The sequence below is a fragment of the Culex quinquefasciatus genome, chromosome 3 (assembly GCF_015732765.1).
Source record: "Culex quinquefasciatus strain JHB chromosome 3, VPISU_Cqui_1.0_pri_paternal, whole genome shotgun sequence".
In the NCBI taxonomy this organism is placed as follows: domain Eukaryota; kingdom Metazoa; phylum Arthropoda; class Insecta; order Diptera; family Culicidae; genus Culex; species Culex quinquefasciatus.
The window spans coordinates 80,884,017-80,902,283 of record NC_051863.1 but is presented as its reverse complement, the minus strand read 5'-3'; the positions used below and the strand labels follow the sequence as shown (position 1 = coordinate 80,902,283).

Here is an 18,267-nt window from a genome sequence, read left to right as displayed (position 1 = left end):
ATAATACAAATAATACAAATAATACAAATAATACAAATAATACAAATAATACAAATAATACAAATAATACAAATAATACAAATAATACAAATAATACAAATAATACAAATAATACAAATAATACAAACAGTACAAAAAATACAAAAAATACAAATAATACAAATAATACAAATAATACAAAAAATATAAATAATACAAATAATACAAATAATTTAAATAATACAAATAATACAAATAATACAAATAATACAAACAATACAAATAATACAAATAAAACAAATAATACAAATAATACTAATAAAACTAATAATACAAATAATACAAATAATACAATTAATACAAATAATACAAATAATACAAATAAAACAATTAATACAAATACAGTCGACTCTCTGGCTGTCGATTTTCTCGATATCAATAATGCTCCATGTACCGATAATTTCTTCAGTCCCTTCAAACTGCATACTTCGATTGTCTTTATTCCTCGATATTTTCTCTTGCTTGAAGGATCTCTTCCTCGACGGTCCCTTGGATTCTATTTGCTTTAAATATCTATTCCGGTTGTCAATAATTTTACTTTCTCATGGCTTGCATAGACATTTTTCTTTGAGAAACGAAGCTTTGAAGGGTGTTTGACATTTATTTATTTTTGTTTGCTGGACGTTGCCATGATTCTCTCCTATAGCTGGTCAGCAAGAAAAAACAAATTTCAATCGAGTCTTCATTTTGCATCGTTCTGTAAACTGATGCTTCTCTTCCTCGACGGTCCCTTGGATATTGACAACCAGAGAGTCGACTGTAATACAAATAATACAAATAATACAAATAATACTAATAATACTTATAATACAAATAACACAAATAATACAAATAATACAAATAATACAAATAATACAAATAATACAAATATAACAAATAATACAAATAATACAATTAATACAAATAATACAAATAATACAAATAATTCAAATAATACAAATAAAATAAAGAATACAAATAATACAACAAATACAAAAAAAATACAAAAAAATACAAAAAAAACATGAATACATAAATACAAATAATACAAATAGTACAAACAATACATATTATACAAATTATAAAAAAAAATAACACAAAAAATACAAAGAAAGCAAATATTAAAAATAATACAAATCAAACATATAATACAAATAATACGAATAATACAGTATTATTTGTAATATTTGTATTATTTGCTTTATTGTATTATTTGTATTATTTGTATTATTTGTGTGATTTGTATTATTTGTATTATTTGTATTATTTTGTTATTTGGATTATTTGTATTATTTGTATTATTTTTTTATTTGGATTATTAGTATTATTTGTATTATTTGTATTAGTTGTATTATTTGTTTTATTTGTATGATTTGTTTGATTTGTATTATTTGTATTATTTATATTATTCGTATTATTTGTATTATTTGTATTATTTCTATCCTTTCTTTTATTTGCATAATCTGTATTATTTGTATTATGTGTATTGTTTGTATTATTTGTATTATTTGTATTATTTGTTTTATTTGTATTATTTGTATTATTTGTATTATTTGTATTATTTGTATTATTTGTATTATTTGTATTATTTGTATTATTTGTATTTTTTTGTTTTATTTGTTTGATTTGTTTGATTTGTTTTATTTGTTTCATTCGTATTATTTATATTATTTGTATTATTTCTATCCTTTCAATTTTTTGTATTATTTGTATCATTTGTATTATTTGTATTATTTGTTTTATTTGTATTATTTGCATTATTTGTATTATTGTATTATTTGTATTATTTTTATTATTTTTATTATTTGTATTATTTGTATTATTTGTATTATTTGTATTATTTGTATTATTTGTATTATTTGTATTATTTATATCATTTGTATTATTTGTTTTATTTTTATTATTTGTTTTATTCGTATTATTTGTATTATTTCTATCCTTTCTATTATTTGTATAATCTGTATTATTTGTATTATTTGTATTATTTGTATTATTTGTATTATTTCTATCCTTTCTTTTATTTGCATAATCTGTATTATTTGTATTATGTGTATTGTTTGTATTATTTGTATTATTTGTATTATTTGTTTTATTTGTATTATTTGTATTATTTGTATTATTTGTATTATTTGTATTATTTGTATTATTTGTATTATTTGTATTATTTGTATTTTTTTGTTTTATTTGTTTGATTTGTTTGATTTGTTTTATTTGTTTCATTCGTATTATTTATATTATTTGTATTATTTCTATCCTTTCAATTTTTTTGTATTATTTGTATCATTTGTATTATTTGTATTATTTGTTTTATTTGTATTATTTGCATTATTTGTATTATTGTATTATTTGTATTATTTTTATTATTTTTATTATTTGTATTATTTGTATTATTTGTATTATTTGTATTATTTGTATTATTTGTATTATTTGTATTATTTATATCATTTGTATTATTTGTATTATTTGTTTTATTTTTATTATTTGTTTTATTCGTATTATTTGTATTATTTCTATCCTTTCTATTATTTGTATAATCTGTATTATTTGTATTATTTGTATTATTTGTATTATTTGTATTATTTGTATTATTTGTATTATTTGTATTATTTGTATTATTTGTATTATTTGTATTTTTTGTATTATTTGTATTATTTGTATTATTTGTATTATTTGTTTCATTCGTATTATTTGTATTATTTGTATAATTTCTATCCTTTCAATTTTTTGTATTATTTGTATTTTTGTATTTTTGTATTTTTGTATTTTTTTGTATTTTTGTATTTTTGTATGGTAGGTAGAGTATATTCATTTGGTATCGCATCAAATTACCAAAATTTGTCTCATTTAGGGATGCTGAACTGAATATTAAAAATATTACTGAAACGTTATTTTTTCATGATTCGATGGTTCGAAGCATTTGAAAGCTCTTCGATTATCTACTTTGGACTACGGCACAATATTAGAGCAATCTACTAATTTCCACGACACTTCATCTAACGTCCAAAGTTATCATTCCATAAGTCAGTCACGTGAGTAGCTAGACACGTGGCTGAGTCGTCACGTTAGTAATCACATGAAAAACTCTTCTGTAAACAATTCCGTTAGCAGTCACGTGGACCATCACGGAGCATGGCGAAAAACCCAAAAATCATGCATTCCATTGAAACAAAATTAGAAACAATTCAACTACTACGACAGGATGCGTATAGAGATATCCATGCGCGAGAGTATGTAAGTTTGTTTACACACGAGAACCACGTGCTCGAAATTTCAGCCAATCACAATCGATCAAATTCAAAACAGTACTCCTGCAGGCCATGGCGAGCCTATGCTGCTTGAATAGGGTCCAGTACTCGATCGATCACTGACATAAAAAAGTAAACTAGAATATACAATTTTTATTATTTCGAAGTGTGCTCTACCAATTGAAAATAAATTTTGCATTTTTCTATTTATTTTTTTATCTTTAGCTTGAGAAGGAAAAATTGCTCAGCAAAAGGGATGATAATGGGCTTTGGGCTTTTTGAGACATCTCAAAATTTTATTAGCAAACGAAATATTATTGCGCAATATATTTTCAATATGTTAGTAAAAATACTGATGAAAAAATATCAACATTCTAAAATTTATTTTCATAATATAGAGCACAAATGTGAAGTCTACCCTATAACGCTCCTTTGTCCTCGCTTTGTGCTGGCCGTGTGCAGCGGCAGCAGCCAAGAATGGTGCGCTGTTGCCATTTTTGCGCTGCGCAACAGAATTGCTTGTTTCACTTGTGTTGCATTATTTCAGAATATTCAAAAAATATTGTAAAATCACGAATTATTACAAAAAATGTGTACTAAACCAATAAAGGTTGAAAGCTATTTCAATCAACCATCTTCAAATCACTCTACAGAACAATCCAACCACCTCAAAACGTTGCACGACATTTCTTCGTGATGTCGCATGCAACATTTTTTGAAGAAGAAGAGAACAACTTCCCCGGCTGATGTGCGCCCTTAAGCCGCCCAACACGTCGCGGAAGTATTATTTTGTTTGCGGGGGAAAAATACTGCTGCTAGAGTGCTTGTTTGGTGTGGCCAAAGTAATTTTATCGCGGTACAGGTTCCGCGTGCCCTGGGTTCCCGTAAGCCACGGAATATTTTCATCTGACAATCCAGGCAGATTCTGAGGAGGAAGAACGAAGTGGCCAGCGGAGTTGTATATTTGTTTGAACTGTCTTGACGTTTCGAGCGACGGGGTTGTGCTTTTCGAAGTGTTTCTCAAATTTCGGTGGCCGGAGGCGTGTTTTCGGACCAACGGGTGTAATTTAACCGGTTTACTTTCGATGATCGTTGACTTAAAACGGCGGGGTCAGATCGGATTGAGTGGTTGGAACTGCGGGAACTGGAAGATGAAGTGTTTCGTCTCGAGTCTCAAAATCCCGTCACCCTACGCCGCAGTCACGGCGGAGACGGAAGTTGTCATGGAGGACAAACTTTGAATATCTGCCACACCGTCACTCCAGACAAAAAGGTAAATATTATGATGGGATGAGTATAAAGATTGATCGTATAACAACAATAAAAATTGTCTTTTTTGCCCAACAGGTCACAATCCCCAACATCAATCAGTTCCTCAATTAGCCAGTTAGGTCATGCCTGCTGGGCTCAACCATCCGGCCTCGGCTGGTTCCAACACAAGCTGAACGACAAGTAGATCAGCTTGTGGCCCAAAGATTATTACATCAGTCGAACCGCCGGCGCCGACTTTATGGAAGGAACGTTTCCTTTGCCTTGGCGGTCTAGGCTTCCCTCTCACTAAGTTCCCCCACAAATCCCTCTGAAGTTCAGCAGACAGTCGGTGCTGCAAACCGTGGATACTTCTTCTGCGCTATTGACAGTATCACCAGAATCGGAGGCCAATGATCCCATCGAAGCACCATTTGCATTTTAGGTACAGCATACCAAATGATGGAGGTGTTCATCATTCACTCATTCATTCTCCCTCAATTTTCAGATCCTGGAACCATCCCAGCGGCCATCAACATGCTCGCTCTAAACCAGCTGGCTGCTGCGGACAAACCTCCGTTAACCTTTCGACACATTTTTCACTGACTCACGAATTGCAGAATTAGCTTCGACATGATTCTGATCGGTAAGGTTCTTTACCGGAAGTTAGGCGCGAATCCGATAAGCTCGATCGGTGTTGTGCAGCAGGTCAAAAATCGATCTACCGGTGGGCCGGATACGGCTGGAAGATGAACGCCAAGCATATTCCAGGCAACAAGGATAATCAGGTGGTGATTATCGAGCGGTGCGTATAAAAGTTGATGAGTTTGATGGAAAGGGTGGATTATTAAACAAAAGCCATTTTCCAGAATCCGCACCGACGCTTCTACGATGTGCTTTATCCCCGCAACAAGATCCCGGCACTTCCGGAACCGGTACATTCCAATCTCATAGCAGAAGCTATAGTGCATGTTGGACCTTATGAACACTGACGTCGCCATCATCGGGCCGTCGGTTGTCCTGGTTCAAGGTTCCGGCAGCAGCAATGAAGCAAACGCTTGTCTAGTAACAGCGCCAGCATATCAAACATCTTTCGAATAAACTGAAAAAGATTCCGGATATTCTCATCTTTAGTTGCAAACTATCGCAATTTTACAAGGGAATGATGGAAAGAGAGGAATCACAAATCCGTATAAATAATTTCAAGATTGTTCAGGTGTAAACCGAAAACGCGATCAAAAATTAAAGTGGAAGAATAAGGCTTATAACTGCTTATTTAATTGTCAATGTACAGGCCGCCGCACTGTTTAATCATTTTCTGACGTACATTCAATTTTGCAGTCCAAAACCAGTCATTGAATTGAAAAAATAAAATTCTTTTTCAAATTTTCTTTTCTTGATTTGTGTGCACCTACGTCGAAGACCAAGATTGTTTACTTTTTGCTCTTTGGTCTGACAGTCTTGGTCTGACAGATTTGGTCTGACAGCTTTATCATGGATTTTGGTCTGGTCTAGGCGAGGGATAGGACACAGCACCTTCCTGCAATTTTATGCTAAACCCATATAAAAAAATAAAATGATTCATCTGAATGTGTTTTGTTTACGTTCGTCGTATTCAACGACAATTCGATATCTGTCCTCTCAACCCTACAAAAAATGACAAAAATTACATCTTTTTAGTTATAATTTTCACTATTTAGCGGTAAATTTCAGCATTTTCAAGGGTAAATTTACACATTATTAGAGGTGAATTTACCTCATATATGGGGTAATTTTAACCATTTTTAGAGGTAAAATTACACATTTTTTCTGACATAAAAGATGTACCCCTTCCCAGATGTAATATTACCACGATTTTTTTTTTCTGTGTAGGCTTAGTGATTTTTCACGCTCGAAAATAGCAAATTTCACGGGGACCTCAATTTCAAAACACCGAATTTCACGCAAATTTCGCGGAACGTGAAAAATGTTAAAATAACTCTAAAAATCTTATGTTTAAATCACAGAAACTTCTTTTTAAGCTTTATTATATATTATTCTTCAATAAACTGACGTGAACGTGACAAAAAAATCTCCTAATTATAAAAAAAACGTCTGGTTTACGGATGGGCTCAATTCATATTTTGAAACAAAATGTAAGGCATGCGTATTCTCATTCATTGAATTGCTTTTTTAATATTCAACTAAAAAAGGTTAAAAAGTTTTCGCTGATTTGCTTCTGTTTTATCAGTTTAAATTTTATTGAATTTCATATCAAAGCAAGATTCAACAATCTTGTCCATCCAAAATATGTAAAATAGTTTAAATTTTCTTCAACATTTAGACCATTCAAAATAATTTTTAAGGTTTTCATCTCTCTTTTCAAAAAACTAAATCTAAAATCCATAGGCAGAAATATTATAAATTGTTACGAAATCGAAATTTTTATTCATAATAAGAACAGAAAACAAAAAAATAAATATTTTTTAACTTTCAAGGGAATTATTATTCACACAAATAATCAAATATTTTTAAAATAAAACAGGACTCAGAAAAAAATCTGAAATGTTTAAAAAAGGTGATTTCAAAAATTAAAAATACTCTGCATTTTATTTTAAATAAAACAAAGCTTGATTCTTTTAATTTCTTTTGAAATCATACATTTTAATTAAAATAGCAGTAAATTTGTACTACAGCGAATTAAAATATTACTAAATTTAGTTAGTTTCTATAGAAACTGAAAATTTTAATAATTCTTCAAATGGTTCATATCAAGCTTTTCAAACGAAGACTTCTTATGGGAGAACTGTCATTTCTATCACTCGAATCCGGTGCTCTATTTAACCAGGATATTTACTCGGTTAATTCTACAGTAGTAATTCAGAAGATTATTTTTATTCCTTTTTGAGTTTGATTAATTATTTTGAGAAAAATCGTTACATTTTCACACAAACATAACATTTCACGGGATTTCGCGGAAAAAGCCAAATTTCGCGGATTTCACGCTGTCCGCGAAATCGTGAAATTTCACTAACCCTATTTATAACTTAGTAGAACATAACAAAGCTGTAAAACTCGATCCTGAAAAGATATTAGCAATTAAAAAATGTCATAAATTTCTGTATGGAAATCATTTTTTTCGCTAACTTTAGGCTCGAGTATCAATGAGTTAATCTCATCCAATTCTTAACAGATGCTTGAATAACTCAAAACCCCGTTTTTCGCTTGTGGAGCAGGGGTCATTTTTTTTTGGGACATTGTGTGGCATACTCAGTGCATTTATTAATCTTCAAATAAGTCGTGCTGATTGAATAATATTTAAAAACAAATCTCAATGTCACCCCGGTAGACGGCATTTGTTAACATTCCAACGCCCAAGGCTCCAAAAAAGTTGGAACGGTAACTTCAACTCAATGGTTCTCGGGCATAACTCAACCAATCAAGATGATTCTTCTTTCCAGTGATTTGTTAGGATGTCTAGATGATTCTAGAACTTTGCAGAACTTATTTTGATCAAATCTGTCATTTTTGCGATCAAAACCATCGTTCCAACTTTTTTTTTCGTGTGTAAAAAAAAATTCGCCAAAAATTCCGCGGAGGCAGTTGTTTTAAAAAAGGTGGAACGATGTTTTTGATCGCAAAAATTACAGACTTGATCAAATTAAGTTCTGCAAAGTTCTAGAATCATCTAGACATCCTAACAAATCACTGGAAAGAAGAATCATCTTGATTGGTTGAGTTATGCCCGAGAACCATTGAGTTGAAGTTACCGTTCCAACTTTTTTGGGAGGCTTGGGCGTCCGTGTAAGTTGGACATGCGTTGGGCGTTCCAGTGTTAAAGACCTTTTTATATAAATCAGCTTTTGGTGAGCTTTTTGTGGCAAAACTCGGATACATAAAATTTGTTTGTTCATGTAACTCATCAATGAGAGATATCTTCAATACACACACATTAAATCTAACGATATTCATTTGATTGATGCAACGATATGCAATAGAAAGCTACATGACTTGCTAATGAAATGTTGCTCTCAACCACACACTCCCAATCACTATCGAATAAATAAGACAAATCCAACCAAATGAAATACAACAGCAACATTCTGTTGCATCTCTTGCAGTTTTGAGCCAAATTTTAGTGCCTACATTTCATTCATTTGTGCGGACTTGAGAGCTCCAAAAACATTGGAAATTTTGTTCTGTTGGCTGTTCCCAGTCACGTTACGGAATGTTGGCTCCAGCTGGAATGGAAAACATATACTGAATTATTTCATTTTCGTCGAAAACAAGCTCCATTACTCTGCTTTTGCTACCAGGAATATTTGCTTTTTTTCGGTTGCAATCGTATTTCCCCTCCTCATTCATTGCATTCTGTTGGTTGCAAGCTGAAGGAATTATTGTTGCTACTTGGGCGCACTTTTATTTTGCGAAATGTTTCGTTTGGCTGCATTGTTTCATACTTTACTACCAATGTTTTTCCTTTTCTTGTTACTTGCCATTTCAGATGAATTTCGGAGCAAAATCGCGTGCGAGAACGACGTTATACAATTAATTTGCAATCCCTACTCGAGGATAGCGATCTACAGTGCGAGCTATGGGCGGACCGAGTACGAGAGCTTACAGTGCTCCCAGCCGCAGGGAGTCAAGGAGGAAAGTAAGTTTAAGGTTTTTTTTTTTTGCTGATGAATGTTTATGAATAACACCGAAAACATGCACAACACGACACACTTTACTGACAACATAAATTATGCTCGTTATTTTTTCAATTGTTTTGTCTTCAAAACGAAAACGTAGTTGTCTAAAAAATTAGCTTCGACATTCAAAAAAAATCAAACCATCCACATTAACGACCCCCGGGTCTTTTGTGGTCTCTATTGCAAGTTTCTGCTCGAACCTAGGAGTCCGAAGGCTTGAATGGGGAGAGCACCCAAACCTCTTTTACTCCAAGGAACCTTCCACCCCAGTGTTTGAACTGACGACCTTTGGATTGTGAGTCCAACCGCCGCCAGCGATTCCACTGGAGTAGGCTTGGTTTGGTGTGTTGTTTGTACTCATGGCATGGAGATGACTCCTACACCTGGAATGACTTAACGGCCTAACAACCAAGGCCGGGACCGACATTTTACTTCCTCATCCGATGGAAGGTTGCAGCAGATGGGAATCGAACCCAGAATCATCCGCTTACAAAGCGGACAGCGTAACCATTCGGCCACGCACTGCCTCGACATTATTAAAACATTTAAAAAAATATTATTAATGTACTCAGCATTTTTTTGTGCTTTCTTTTTTGTGATTCCTCAAAACCTCAAAGCAATTTTTCCAGTTTAGTTTTTTACTTGTGCTAAACTAATTTAACCATAACGGAGTCCTTTGAGTGCATCCTGGAGACCGCTGCTTCTCAAACACTAAACTCACTACGTACAATTAATCGCAACGATGATTCGTTGGAATAAATTTACTTCGCTGGAAAAGCATAACTGTTCAATAGGGTGGTCCAAATCCGGCTATTCCACGGCGCTACCTTCTGAAATCAAAAATTGACCCGTCACCAGAATTAATACCAATTTTGTGCTCGATCATACCACAGGAACCCCTCTTTCTTAGCCCTTTCAATATCCCCGCCAACTCACACGCAATGGAGCATTTCCATTCGAGCAGTTCTTGCTATTTTGCCTTCCTCACTGAGGTAAGGCTATAATCCTGCTCTAAACATGAACTTGTTATTAAAAGCTCAAAGACCCACCTTCATGTATACATATCGAATCGAAAACTGAACAAATGTCTGTGTGTGTGTATGTGTGTGTGTATGTATGTATATGACCAAAATTCTCACTGAGTTTTCTCAGCACTGACTGAACCGATTTTGATCAAACCGGTTGCATTCGACTTGGTTCATGGTCTCATAAATCGCTATTGAATTGTTTGAAGTTTCGATAACTAGTTCAAAAGTTATGTATAAAAATGTGTTTTCACATATATCCGGATCTCATTTATATGCATGTAAACGATGTCCGGATCCATCATCCGACCTATCGATGGTTAGGTAATCAAGAGACCTTTCCAATGAGTCCACAACATTGAAGATCTGGCAACCCTGTCTCGAGTTATGACCACTTAAGTGATATTTATGTACTTTTTTTATGCCGGATCTCACTTAAATGTATGTAAACGATGCCCGGATCCATCATCCAATTCATCGTTGGTTAGGTAATCGAAAGACCTTTCCAAAGAGTCCACAACATTGAAAATCTGGCAACCCTGTCTCGAGTTATGACCACATAAGTGATATCTGTGTACTTATTTTTCTGGATCTAAAAAAAATAGCTGGCAAACCACTTATATTTAAAATGAGGAAGGCATCAACCACATAGGTGGATTAAGTTAGTTTTTATATGATGTATTCCTTATGGGAGAACTGTCATTTCTACCACTCGAATCGGGGGCTCCATTGTCCAAATTTGCTGCGATTTGCTTGAAACTTCTTACCAAGAAGTAATTTTTGTCCCTGAACACTAGCGTGGCTCACGGATATATGAAAAAGACAAAAGTGTTCAAATTCGAACACCTTGACCCAAATTTTGTAGCAGTATGGCCCCAGAACAGAAATTTTGAGCGCATTTGGTTGAGGTTTAGTACTTCCACCATTGATCTGAAGTTAGTATGGAACTTCTAAAAATTACCTATGGGAAATTTTCACTTTTAACCTCTTCTTAGAGAAAGTTTTCCAAAATCCAATCTAATTTTCCTATTCTAAGGGTTCTTACAGGTTCTGATCCGGGGAACAACTTTGTAGAGCAATACAAAGCGCTAGGAATTGAACCCGAAAAAATACAGGATGTTTTTGGAGTACCGTCAACTGGGGTGGATTGGGACAGCAGTTCTAACCATGTTATAGCACAATATTTTTATTTTTCTGGTTGGTTTCGGATAGAACAGACTCAGACAAACAAAATGTGTACAAAATCAAAAAAAAATCTAATTATTCGCTATACAGCATTGCCTTGGCGTTCTCGATTGCGAGATTCCTACTCGAAACTACACAGAAAAAAATATGTAAATTTACGCAGCACGTAATTACTGTTTCTTATGTAAACTCACTCAATGTAATGTTGAAATATGATGTAAAGAGTAAAAAGTCATGGAAATTACTCCAATGTAAATCCAAATCTAATGTAAATCATGAATCTAATGGAAACGTTGAGAATGGAAACTCAAATCTGATGAATTTCTACCCGTGTTCGGCTTCCTGTAAATTCCTATTCAATGTAAATCATATATCCAATGTATTTCTGCCAAACGTTGACTTCAAAACTACCCGAACTAAAAATAGTAATATTTGGTTCTCTTTCTATCGCTCTCATCCTTCGCTGGCCCACTGCCTGAGCCTCGACCTGAACAAGTTGATGCTTTAGCCGCTCGTTTATAAAATGCGAAGATGGCTCAGTCGGCAGCGGGTAGCAGCAGTAACACCGAACATTCTACCTGTCGTCCGTTCGATTCCAGTCCAGGGTTATTCCACTTGGCCGTCGACGAGAAAGCGTCCCCTACCTGTGAAACAACTTTTTAAAATCTTAATTTTCTTTTGCTGCCCTCTTCACTCATTCACCCTTTTCCTACTGCAATCCAAGTCGAGCTTCTCATTCCCATTTGCCAATCAGAATTAGTTGATTTGAACTAATGTAAATTGCTAAAGTAATGTAAATCCCAAAACTAATGTAAATTTTCAAAACTAATGTAAATTTGCAATGAATCAAATGTAAATTTCCAATGAACCTAATGTTAATATACATCATTTATCATGATACCTTTTGGTACATGATAAATAATGTAAATTTACAGAAATATTTTTTTCTGTGTAGGTGTCCGAAGGCTTGATTGTTGAGGCAATTGCAAACCTCTTTTTACACCTTAGCTTCCATCTACCCCGGGATTCGAACTGACGACCATTGGATTGTTAGTCCAACTGCCTACCAGCGACTTCACCGAGACAGGACCCAGGGAGACGACTCCTACACCTGGAATGAGCTAACGACCTAACCTTTGTAGGTTAGTCCGGGACCAACATTTACTTCCCTTCCGACGGAAGGCGTGATCAGACAAATCTCGTCTCGAAAAATGCCACCGGGACCGTCTGGGATCGAACCCAAGCCAACTGGGTGAGAGGCAATCACGCTTACCCCTACACCACGGTCCCGGATAAAATGTGTACATCCATTTCTAAATTTAAAACATTTAAATTACTTAAAACCCTGCTGACCCAATTTGCGCTAGCTGACGGTATGGAAAAAATATAACGTGCTCTAAAAATTTGCCTGTATCTTTCCGGGATTAATTCCTAGCTCTTCCTAACAAGAAACCTCTATTTTGAGAAAAAATCATAGGGCATAGGAAAATTTTCTCGAAGAAGAGTTCAAAAGTTGAAAATAAATAAATTAAATTTATTGAAATTTCTTTATAACTTCAGGTCAAGAGTGGAACAACTAAACATTAACCAAATGCGCTCAAAATTTCAGGTTAGCTTCTGCTACAAAATTCCGATCGAGGCGTTCGAAATTTAACACCTCTGTCTTTTTCACCAGTCCAAGATCCATATTTTGATATTTCGTGGAGGAGGGGTGGTACGGCCACTATTATTTTCAAACTTCCGAAAAAATACGTTTTTTTCAGTAATTTACAGCCCATTAAAAATGAGAGCAAACGAAGGATTCAAACAACAGCGATAACGGTCGTAACCACTCACCTAGAGGGCACCTCCACCTTCCCAAAATTCGTCCAACTCCAAGCGAAACTTACCTGAGGATATTGCGCACGGATAGAAATCCTGGAAACAAATCCGGTAACTCTATGTTGTCGAATTTGGAAACATAAAAATTTTCCAAAATCGTTAACATTTTTTTTCGATTTCATTGTATGCTTTCAAAATCGACAACATTGTTTCCGAAATCGAAAAAAAATGTTGTTCTATGTTTACAAATTCGACAACACAGAGTTACCATATTTGCCTACAGGATTCCTATCCGTGTGAAGAATTCAGATTTTCCCTTATCCTGTTGAAAAAGTGGAGCATTAGCAGTTCCGTCTTCCAAATCCCCTTTCCTTGTTCTTGCTGTGCGGTGGAGATGGAACCGGCCGGTAATAGACAGCTGTCGCGGTGCTGGAATGGGGGCAACTTTTCTCGATTTCGTTTGAGTTGGCAGAGAAAAACAACTGTTAGATGTAGGACTTAAAATATGTACTATCCCAAAGACACCATATTTAAAAGGGGGCAACCGGATTTGGACGGGTGACATCTGGTTAGGCAAAAGCTGCAGAAGTCTCGAACGCATTATCACGCGTGTAGTATGACAGTTAGATAAAGATAACGAAATCAATTAGTCCCATATCCTACGTGAAGCCAACTCTGCACATCCTACTGTGGCATGACACGGTGCGGTGTGGCAGCAAAGATGATGTGCAAGTGTCCTGCCGTCTCAGCTGTATGGAGTCCTGCTTGCCGACGCGACACTGCTGTAGGAACGAATTGTACAAACGCCGACTACCGACTACTTCCAAACACCAACACTCGACTCGTATATGTTGTTAAGGGGAGGAAGGGACACTACACCACAGACTAGCTGTATCATGCAACACATTTTAATGAGTTTATAAACTGACGTGTGCCTGTTATTTCAGCATGTCTTGCATCTTACGCCACCGAGACCGTTATGCAAAAATGCCATGGCAGGAGAAAATGCACGCTGTCAGCAGATAGCACAACTTTCGGCAAGCCTTGTCGTCCCGACTCGAGGATGTATTTAAAAGTTGTTTACACATGTGGTTAGTATCACGTTAATTATATTTCTGCTGAGTTGTTTTAATCTTTCTAGCAATGATTTCCTGGCGTTGCCACTGAAACACGATTATCGTTTCCGCAAGTTTAAACTAAATTATTTTTCCATTATCCTGTTTCCTCTCATTTGGGACGGCCCATTGGCTGCTCTTTTGCCGGTATAATATCATGCAGTTCCACGAAAGGTGCTGAAAGACCGTTTCGAGGCAGCACCGGAACCGGACGAGCCACTGCAGAGCGACCTGGAGCAAGACCACGACGACCTGTACGACGAAGACCAGTTCTTCCGAGAATCGGATGGTGTCCCGCCCGGGCCGGCACCGAAGCTCCAGGGTGGACCGGCCAATAATCGAGTCTCAGACATTCCAAGCTACGTCGCTGCCAGCAGCACCCCGCCGGTGCCCCTGCGACCCATCCAGGACATTATGGAGGACAACGAGTTTTCCTTCGAAGGTTAGTATTAGAGAGACGCTTTATCGGAATCAATTATCTGGGGGCCGGCAGAGGTGAGCTTCTTCTATGTAAAATAGCTTCTTTGTGCGAAAAACTAGTTTGGCCTTCTTTTCTGCACAGGGCTTCGCTTTCGCACCTTTGTGTGTCCTCTTAGCCAGACAGGCCACACACCATATGCCGGCGGCTACAAATTAAGGCAATAACCATATTTTCCTAGATAAACATGAGAAACGATGTCGTTCGGCTGAAAACAGAAAAGAAGCAAGAACTTTTAAATAGTTGTTCATAAAACCCCGTTAGTTTTGATTTTAGGATGTTTGAGACGACGACTCCCACTAGCATATAAAATAGTATGGTCAATCATTGATCGTGGCAACTTAGCGAGATTGTGAGGAGCGTCTTTTTAAATGCTTTTGTCCGAACCAGATAATTCAGAAAACAACCAAAAATTATCATTACAATAAGTAGGGTAGAGTTCAACAATGATAAAATGACTCTCACAAGTCGTAGTTTCAACCAATTAGGCTCATATTTGGGGGAAAGGTGTACACGTCTGCTATAATAGTGGCTTTGGTTATGGACGCTCCCTTGAAAAGTTATTCATAAATGTTTGATTCTGGGGTGTAAAAGTAAATTATGGACAAACAATACTTTTTCGCTCGCAGGCTGCCATTTACACCAACACTAATATTTCTTCAAATTTCTTTCGACGTTCCATAGGGATTGAGTTGGGCTACAATGTCCTTTCATTAGGTTTGACTAAAATTTAGAATATACCCAGAATTCAGGGCTGTCTCATTGTTCCCCACTCATTTTAGCCCATGGGTAACAATGAGACACTTTGATTTTTCTTCATTAAACATTTCAAAATACACGTAAATCTTTCAAAACATGAATTGAAAGTGATTTATGGCATATTTATAGAGTATTAACCTCATTTAACAAAACATACAAGTACAAATATTTGGTATAAATATATGGATTTTACAAAATTTAAATGCTTTTTAGTATAACTTTTGTTAATTAAAGTTTCATGTTAGCAAAATTGCTCTAAAATGTTCAAGGCAAGTCACCTGTAATGGAACAAAACAAAAACATGATGTTTTATTAGAAAAGTATTGATTTTCGTAGAGTGTCTCATTGTTCCCCAGCTGTCTCATTGTTCCTACCAAGTGCGTCTACAATGAGACAGTTGAATAACTCTGACTGTAGATGTCGGATCGATCTCATATTTTGGTCAATGTTAGAACACACTAAAAGAAAGAAAATGCAACAAAAAGCTCATTAAAACATGCTGATGAAAAAATAGAAAAATCGTTGAAAGTTGAAAACCAAAAGTGTCTCATTGATGACTACCCTACCCTACACACTCTTACCCAGTCTAATTCTATAGATGCATTATAAAGCCTCGCAAATTTAATGTTCTCTTTTCGAGTGAAGCAATGTTTCGTTAGTAAAACAATAACATGTCTTATGAATTCAAATATCATTGAAATATTGAGTCATCCGTGACTTCTCCTTGCTTTATTTCAGGGCCGTGCACAGGATTTTCGAAAGGGGAGGGTTTTCTCGAAAGGGGCGCATAGGGTGCTTGTTTAGATTGCGAAAGGGCGCTAACAGTCAATCTTTAAACTCAATAAATAATACTTTGGTATATTTTACATATATTTTGTTGGTTCGAATCCCACGGCGGACGCTCTAAAATTCTAAGTGTAAATATGGGTATCCGGCGCCGTCGCTCTGTGCCTTACTCAAACAGGGCGGCGAAGTCCTTGTAGTTAAAAGGAAGACAGTGGTTGGTCTAGTACCGGCCGACAGATATAAAGTCAACTTCGTTTTTTATATATTTTACATTGCGACGTCGTCGTGCTATCTTGTCGCACCCGCCATTTTGACGTTCCGAGAAAAACGCGTTTTAATGTTTGACCTTGAATATTCAAAAACGAGAGCACGCAATGTAAACAATAACAAACACGTTTTGTTTGGCTGACCATTCTGTGCATTGTCCCAAAGTTTGGTTGAAGTTGGTTGCTGGAGTCCCGAGTTATAATTACAAATGTTTACGGTAGTCTAGCTTGTACGTGCGACAAACGCATCCTGACTTTCCTGGCCTGAAATCCCTTTGGCCTTTTGTCGCACTTACATCAATTTTCATGGAGTGACAAGATAGCACGACAAGATTGAAACTACTTTCATATGTAAAGTGACAAAAATGCACGGAGTTTTTCGGTTTTGTTGAATATCTCAGGATTGAAATCGAATTTTGGGAATCTGTGAAGGTCAAAAGGTGAGGCATTGTGATCTGCACAAAATGGCGTTCTTAACTCAATTTGGTCCAAAATGCACGTACGACAAGTTAGCACGATGGCGACGATTGGTGCAACAGGAGACTACACTTTTTGAATTGGTGCTGCAAATCGTGTTGAATAGCACCATGAAGGGGGGGGGCGTTAATTCGGAGTTTGAGCGAATTTGAGATTTTTGCGCAAATGAGAGTTTTGGCGTAAATCGGAAGATGCATGGGCCGTTCACTTGTGGAGCGTAAAACGGGGTTTTAGTGAAGAAGTGTAGCGGTAATTGCTCAAAACAAGTTTTCATAAGTTTTTTTTTAAATATTAAGAGTAGTTCTCTACGATTTCGCAAATTTTTTTCACGATTTTTAGCTTTTCATGTTTTTGATTTGGATGAAACTTTGCCATGCACCATGCATTCCATATGTCAAAAGAAGCACAATTGCATAATTCGTTTTTCTATACAAATGTCCATACAATTCTGGGGCCGGTCATATTATTCATCTGGTTTAGGAGATATGATTTTTTTGAAGAAAAAAAAAACGTAAAAGTGGACAAAAATTGTTGAAGCAATTTTGTTAACAAAATGTACCGTTTTCAGGTTAAAGCTAATTTTTGGATTGCATTTTCAATTTATTTTGGTTTCTTTTCAAGAAAATTTTGTACAATTTTCTCTCTGAAACTTTCAAATCGAGCAATTTGTTTCTGAGATACACAATCTCAAAGAAATCAAATCGATGAACTTGATTTTTTCTAAGTGTTAACCCTTTGCTGCCCAATTTTTTTCGATTTTTTTTTTAATTTTTCCCTTGTCATTTTGAGCAACTTTTGTTCAACGAAAAAGTTTACGTCTCTTGTTTTTTGTTGTTTTCGTTTCATTTATAGTTTTTATATTTGCATTTATCTTGTTTAGTTGATATTTGTTTTTGGTAGTATTTGGCCTATTCTAGCACCTAATTTGTCATGTTTTTACAGCCAATTTTTCATTATTTTTTTTATGTGTTTTATTTTTTTACTCTAGAACAAACCATTATCATTTAAATTGTTAAAAAATGCTTAGAGGTATAGTCTGAAACAATAGAACAATAGAAAAAAGTACAGAAAATATTAGTGAAAAACACAGCCAAGAAAAATTTTCATTTTTTTAAACATTGGTAAAGTCAAATAAAGCAAGTCACACGTTCAACCCTAAAAAAATCAAATT

The 18,267-nt window shown here is 35.1% G+C and overlaps 1 protein-coding gene and 1 long non-coding RNA gene across 2 annotated transcripts in view; both read left to right on the top strand.

The window, feature by feature from the left end:
* Nucleotides 1-18,267, top strand: part of LOC6043584 (protein eva-1) — a 346,252-nt gene that overhangs the window by 299,950 nt on the left and 28,035 nt on the right. Inside the window, exons 6-8 of the mRNA XM_038262923.1 lie at nt 8,995-9,144; nt 14,163-14,306; nt 14,494-14,772. Of these exons, the coding sequence (XP_038118851.1) occupies nt 8,995-9,144; nt 14,163-14,306; nt 14,494-14,772 (573 nt within the window). The remainder of the gene's footprint in view (nt 1-8,994; nt 9,145-14,162; nt 14,307-14,493; nt 14,773-18,267) is intronic.
* Nucleotides 3,740-5,738, top strand: LOC6032262. Its single transcript, XR_005278464.1, has 4 exons — nt 3,740-4,536; nt 4,611-4,956; nt 5,020-5,316; nt 5,381-5,738. It is a non-coding gene; the product is annotated as an uncharacterized LOC6032262 (long non-coding RNA).